Genomic DNA, 7,719 nt, shown 5'->3' with positions numbered 1-7,719 from the left:
TAAGCACATTTCCTGAATGAATGTCCGGATGATCCCTGTAAATTTCTATAAGTATTTGCGAATCGCTTTTTTGATGCTATCTTTGCTAGATAAATGAGTTAGTCATTTTGTCTGTGTAAAATTATGCCATAATTCATAGTTTAGGATCATTTCATAGTTTAGGATCAATTTAGGATCGTATGCCAAAATTCATGGTTTAGGATCATTTCAGGTGAATGGGACGGGCAGAGAGTCCGAATGAGCCAACGGCATTTCCAGAAGACGTCATAATATACTCGTACTTTCTTACTGAACTGTAACTTTCTATTGTTTTTTACTTTTGGCAATTATTTTTGGCTTTTGCTAATTACTAATTAATAATTATCCGCTGCAAATTAGTGCCAGTAAGACTTTTTTTAGTAAGGTTGGAAATCACTCCTGAATGTTTCAATTTGCCTCTAACTTCAGCAATCGTTAATTGTTCAAAGCGTTCTGTTCCGAAACATTTCTATACCAAACTTAATTGTTATGAAATGGAGATTTGCTCATTGGAAAAACAAAATAATTAGTTATTACTATGCAATTTCTGTGAGCTTCTATCAGCAATGATCGTAGTAATTAATTAATGCCTATTTTTTTTTGTTGCATTATCAATAGGATAGGAAAGTTTACCAAAGCTTAGAAACTTTTTAAAAAATTCGTCGAATTTTATTTGGAATTTTATTATTGAATTTTATTTAAACATCAGTTGATAATTATTGAAAACAAAAAAAACAGAAAGTTCCAGTCCTACAGTCCAGCAAGAAAGTGCTAGCAAATGATTAAAATATTTTTATCTGCCATTTTTGATCGACAAATTTACAGCAATTTTTTTGTTTGAGAACAATGTTACATTTCTCTATATGACATTTTCATATGATATCATTTAAGGTCAATGATTCGACTTATATTAACTTCAGTTAATGCACATTTGACTAGGGAATGATCTTTACATTTTTAATCATGTTTAGTTTAAGATTTGCATAGATATATAATATTGATAATCGTCATCATCATCTTTGTCATAATAATTATATTAAAATTTAATACTATTATCATTAGTGTTGCCTGAACAGCTACCAAATTAATCTAATTATTTTGTTTTAACCAAACATGTTTCTAAAACATTAATTTGCGCAACAATATTGTCATTTTCTTTTCATGTTTTACTTCTTGACAAGATATTATTTGATTTCATCAATCAGTCCCATTACAATAATTAGTCCTTTACCAGTTTTATCAATTAATTTTACTATAATTTATTGATTCACTCAAATTTGTCATCAGCTTTATCAATTGATTCCGTTACGATGGTGTATTGTTCAACAAATTAATCTTTTATCGAAGTTTTATCACTTAATTCTCTTGCAATAGTATTAGTTTGACTTTATAATCCTCGATCAAAATACAAAATTCAGCTGTTTTCATTCAATGTTGCACCACTTTCGATAAACTTTCACGTGGTATACGGTAAGCTTATTACACATTCTTCCTACGCTTTCATTTTTTATAATTTTTCCTTACCTTTTTCTCTTTGGCAAATTGGTAATTAATTAATGGATAAAATCCTGTACAAAATATTTGAAACATTCCAAACTTATTAAGAGATAGAATTTAAATCACTTTAACTTAGCATATCTTATCATTATTTGATCGTCACAAAAATCAGTAGACAATATTTTCTATTTTTACTATGGATTTTGTCGCTTAAATTAATCATTACCGGTTTATTGCCAAATTTATTTGTTTATTATCCATTTTCATTTCAAATTTCACAAGCAATTTTTTCAAGGACACTGTATCCAATAACAATTTATGAAATGTGTTATTACTGATGAAAAAATTTCCTTTTAAGTATTTATATAATCATTTCCGGCTAGCATTGGTCCCAGTTTTGTCTTGAGTAACAGGAATCCTGATTTCAATCCTTGTACTCTATCTCGTTTAATGAATTTAAAGAAGTCTTTGACGCCACTGAGTGTTTCAGGCTGTTTCCAGTAACCGTTTATCCCTTCTAAGTTTTTTTTTTCCATTATAGAACTGATGTTTTAGTCGTCGATTGCGATCACTTCCAGTTTATTTGTAAGGTAATCCATTATGTTAACCTCGCAGGTTATGATTTCGGTCTTTTCGATTCTTACACTAACCTCTGCTCTGGTTGAATTGCATTTCTTCGGTAATTTATTGCCAAATGAAGCAATACTTAATCTCTCGTCTTCCACCGCTCGAATGTGCAGCCTTTTTGCTAAGTTAGTTGATATGAATGACAACTGCGAGCCCAAATCAAATAGTGCCAACGTTCTCGTTTGGAATTTCGGGATCTCTGGGTTTGTGACGCTAATTTCTTTACACAGAAGTAATATCCTTTTACCTTCTGGTCGTATTTGCTCAGCTATTGTGCTGTTCGTCACCGTTGGCTCCAACTTTTCTGCTCATGGTTTTTTTGGTCCTAGTATCTTTGTGGTGATTGGTACATAGCGCTGAATTATGTTATGTTTTCCTTTGCAAAGAAAGCATAATTTCTTTAGTTTTCGGCAATCCTTTGCTATGTGGTCCTCTTGTAAGCAATTCAGGCACGCCTCGACTGTTTTCAAACACTCCATTCGTTGTTTTGCTGTCTGGTAAACTTGACATTCGTCATCCCAATGATCCTGTTTGTAAAATGAATCAGGTCTTCGTATTTTATCACTTTCAGGATATTTCCTTGAGTTTGTGATCCTTTGACTATCGCTTGGCTTGGGCTGCTTGATTGCGGGCAAAGCAGACGTCTCTCCTCTTGTACTGCTTCGGTCGTGGTTCGGCTTCGACTCGGTTGATTTTCGTTGGTACCCACCACTAGAGGTCTGGCTTCTCTGTGCTTCCTCATTTCTTTGAACTACTTCTTGCAAGAATTTTCGGAGTCTAGTGACCGACCGACCAGAACTCTTGGTCCTTCTTTTGTTGGTAAACTTTGTCCAATATCCACATTGGCAATCTACTTTCGATAATAATTTCAATGCTGGAATGCTCAAAATACCCATTGCTTCCAGTTGTCGAAGTGTTCTTTCCATAGTTTCGACGGTTGTTTTCCACTCTCGATCATGTCCTTTGATGGAGTATAACTCGTTGTACAAAGACTTTCTTATAGTAGATAAATTCCCGGCCAAAACTTTTCTTATGACGTCGTAGTTTCCTGGAGCAATATCATAGCCCTTGACAGCTTGTAGAGCATTTCCTTTGAGGCAGGAGATCAGGTAATTTAATTTTTGAATATCGAGTATTTTTTGAAAATGCACTGCGGCATCAAAACTACCCCCGAATTCTCTCCATAATTTCGGGTCACCACTGAGTGTTGGTAGTGGTAACTGTGGCAAATTTACTGTCTGCTGAGGGAGAGCTCCTTCTGTTGAAATGGTACGTTATTTACCTTGCTTTGCTGTAGGCGCTGTACCGCTACCTCAAACTCATCCTTGTACATATCTAGAGTTATAACAGCTTCTTGACCATCATTTATTAAATTTAAAAGGCCTTTATTATCGTCAACCATATCCGCGTATTTGTCTTCTTCTTGCTTTCTTTTCTGCACATTCTTTTGTTTTTGGATATACTCCAACCATTTTTTCGTTGACTGATCTGAGTGTACCATCATAGGGTTTTAGACGCCTTATTTTTTGTTCTATAGTCCTCCTCTTGAGTTCGAATTGCTGTTGCTTTTCCTCCACCGCTAAATGTTGATCAGGAGGCGTTAGGTCCATTGCTTTTACTTCGTCGAGAAGATCCTCCAACTTTTGTTTTGTCGGTTGGGCAGTTTTGATTATAGTGTCCACATTCCCGGCTCGTGGCACCAAAAATTTGTTGGGAAATTGTTTTTCTGTTGAACTCGTTTCTCGGCGATACAGATTTATTCGGGAGGTAATATTGTTCTTGCACAATATTACTAGTCAACAAGAAAAAGGGTATGAAATATGTATGTATATAACACGATGAATTGGTAAGCAATGATAAACGAGTTATAAAAAAAGCAAGTAATATGATCAACTAACAAATTCCTTGTCGTTGTCTTGGACAATAATTTGACTGTCGGTTAGTTGATAGGTCGTTGAGTTGGGAATACGTTATGCGAAATGTATTTAGTGAATAGTAAAATATTGTAGTTTGTTGTCCAATGGTGGCGGACATGCGAAGATATCGTTGGTTGTGGGTTAGTCGCGGAGGCGATGAGGATGTATCGTCTGCTTGCTTGTCAAAACTAAACTCAACTGTCTGTCTCGAGAATTTTTATATATATATATATATATATATATATGTATATGTATATATATATAAGGATTAGGGAGAAGCTCTGTAAGCACCATCGGGGTTATTATATCGAGGTTATCATGGAGGTATGGCTACCCTTTGGTACTGTTCATTGTGTAAGTACTGAGACATTTTTGTTTTACGCTGTCCATTGTTAGCTTACATCCTCTTCTTTCATCGTTTTAATTTTACTTACACTTGTTTTAATTGTTTTAATTTTACTTACAAAATTTTGTCACCCCGTTTGTTGGATATTATGGAAATTTTGTTTGAACATAGCTTTAATTCCCATAATCCGGCAGAAAATTCGCATTATGATTTTCGGAGTTTTTCCGACATGCTCAAACATTCGTAAATTTTAAATAATTTTGTAATGATATTATTATTAGTTAGTGAATAAAAGACTGAAATGATGCCATATCGAAAAAGAACAAATGAGATGCTTATTTCAAGAAGTAAATTTAATTCACTTTTTAAAAATTAATAAAACAAGACGAAATTAAAAATACATGAAGGAAGAATAATACAGAAGTTGAAGAAAATATAAATTAGAAAAGGTAAAATGTGATAGTCGAATGGTCATAACATTTGACTGATAATGATAATGAAGTGATATTTGAGTGATAATGAAACCTCTTTTTGTCTTAATATGCTAAGAATTATAAGCAGAAGGCATAACAGTGTAAACAATTTAATTAGGGAACGCAATTAGAATTAAAGTTGAACCAATATATTGAGAATGTAATTCATTCTACCCCAAAAGATCAATGCAAAACTCTTCGAATATTTAATGTTCAATGGGTATATTGGTTATTGTCATGTTTATCCCTAACTACAACAGTTTTTTCAGTGGGCGGATAAATCCTGTGTCATTTTTCGATAGCTCGGAAATGTATAAAATGAGTTAATTAAAGCTTAATGCATCAGTATGTGACACTTTGAAGTATTGTTTATAGTAAAGTGAATTCTACATAGGATTTCATTGCTAGAGATTATTAGAAGTGCGATTTTTGGAACCTAATGAAATAATCATGAATGTCAGATAAAGTGAAGTTGGTCATTATGATTGGTAACGATTTCAAATATACTCGTGAATGCGCTGAAAGTCAAATACTGGTTATAGCCAAAGCCTTTCAAGAGGTTGTTAGCGCGCCAATTTGCGTTATTGCTCAACCGAATAATCGAGATAATACGTAAGTCAAACTTGATTGTTTCTTGGCCTACAGATCAATCTGGAATGGAGTGACACCGAAAGGAGTTAATTGCGACAATATTCATCCACAGAATGCGTTTGATAGGAATAACATTAATTCTGATGTCGAATAAGAATATTTGACAGTTTCCGAAATAGGACGAATGCTATAATGATTATGGACAGACGATAAATATTTCAACTTTATCACAACAAATATCTTAATTTTAGAAACAACGAGGACTTTGAAAAGGTTGGCAATGCGTTAGCATTCAACTCTGGTGTAAACGCATGAACTATTCTCATAGTTACAAACAGCAGCGAAGAGTTGAGAACAAAATTTGAGAACTGGAAGGTTTAACTTGTTTATTCGCTCTAACTGTTTTTTAATTTACTTTAGTTTATTTGTACATGTTGATGTTGTGAAGTCATTTTCTCATTAAAAGCTTGTTAATTCTTCAGATTTTTGAGATTTGGTTGCGTTTTTTACGTGATTTCAAGTCTTTTCAATACTTATCAAAAATATGCTCGTTATAACTATGCTAATTGTGCAAAAGTATCCCTTTTCTGCAGAACGAATTGCTCTTCTTTAACAGTCATCAAGTAATACTCTTCCATTTTACTGTGATCAATGGCACTGAGCCGGATGATAGCAAAAAGATATTCAGGTAAGATATTTGGAATATTCAATGAGACATTCATGATCAGTTTCTAGAATAACATAATGGTCTGTTAATCAAATGTCACAACAAAAATGGACAGGGTTAACGATTCTGCTGGCTTTGCCTTTTTTCCGATTTGATAAGACTATGGATTAATTAGTGATAAACATTCTAGTACTATAATATTTAATGAAAGTAAGCGTACTATTAATAATGATAGCATTACATACGTTACTACGCCAAGTAAATTTGAATTTCTGACGCGCTCCGAAGGCTCACTTCACAGCCGTGCAAAAAAGAGGGTAACGTAAGACGTAAGGCATCATTATAGTGTTACTGGATTTCCATATTTGAATAATTCTGTTCAATTTTCGGTAATTTGCAATTAATATCATTTTTTCTTTGCAGCAAAACATTCCCAGACATTCCGCTGTGTACGTTACGTTTATTTAATGAATCATCGATGACTGTTGTTGACTATCAAGTTGAGACGGAATTTCGTTTCCATGCCGGTCATGTATATGCCATTGTTGGTGTTCGAAAATTTGGTGGAGAAAATCCAGTTATGGGAAATCTTTCCGAGGAAAGTGATTGATTTTTATCAATGATTGACTGTTTCATATTCACAATTCAGATGAGTAAGTGTATATCTGTCGGTAAGTGATGCTATTGTTTTGTCAGCAGTTAAAGCTATAAACACATTGTTATGAAGATGTGATAAATATTTCATAATATTTAAAAGCGGATGATTCATTTGAAGCGTCGAATATCATGCAAAATATGCAAATTGAATGGCCAATTTCTGCGCTTTGAAAACACAGCCACGACTAGGCCTTTGATTAATCAGGCCAGTAATGCTTTTTATTTCGTTGTTCTGATTGTGCTCGTATATTGCATATATTCTGAAATACACAAAGTCAAACTGGAGAGAAATGATTCAGAGCATATTTAAACAGAAGAAAAAAAACTGCGCTTACAAAGATTCGCAGCCATTCAAACGACGTGAAGGAAACTGTTTGATTTTCACGCTACGCTTTTTAAGTATAAAATATTATAGTTGACAGTGAAATCCAACTTATTCAGGCCATTTTGTTATTACTACGCAACTAACTTCTACTGGAACAATTTCACTGATTCTGCAAATTTAAAAATAATATCTTGTCTATTATTTATGAAATACATATGTCATACGGTGAATTTGCAGTGATCCTTCAACACTGTTATAACTTGATCAGAAGTTCAGCTTTTCGATTCAGGTTAAGTCAATAATTTATGGATCAAAGAAGAATGTACATTAGTTGATTGTGTCAAAGAGATGTTACTTTCGCGAATAATAAACTTTTTGAAATTTTTTTATTAGGTTAATCACTGCCAGAAATTTTGTGAGCGACCAGTTATTACTAATTGCAAAAAGCGATATCAGAAAAAATGAATTACACAAAAAATGAATTACACGAATTATTCTTTTCACCAATGATAGTTCTCTTGTGCATACATTTTTTGGAAGCCTGAAATATGAATCACGAAGTGACAATATATGTAGTATGCGATTTAATCATTCAAAATGTA

General features: G+C 33.3%; 1 protein-coding gene across 1 annotated transcript; it reads left to right on the top strand.

Moving 5' to 3' along the window:
• Positions 1 to 5,331: 5,331 nt before the first annotated feature.
• On the top strand, positions 5,332 to 6,745 carry LOAG_06317 (hypothetical protein; the record flags this gene model as incomplete). Its single annotated transcript, XM_003141853.1, has 4 exons — positions 5,332 to 5,489; positions 5,720 to 5,771; positions 6,062 to 6,156; positions 6,559 to 6,745. 4 exons carry the CDS (start codon positions 5,332 to 5,334, stop codon positions 6,743 to 6,745), a joined length of 492 nt encoding a protein of 163 aa, XP_003141901.1.
• Between the last annotated feature and the right edge of the window lie 974 nt (positions 6,746 to 7,719).

This window comes from Loa loa (genome assembly GCF_000183805.2).
Source record: "Loa loa unplaced genomic scaffold supercont3.288, whole genome shotgun sequence".
Taxonomy (NCBI): domain Eukaryota; kingdom Metazoa; phylum Nematoda; class Chromadorea; order Rhabditida; family Onchocercidae; genus Loa; species Loa loa.
Note: the sequence above shows the minus strand (reverse complement) of the source record. Positions and strands in the feature narration are given on the sequence as shown.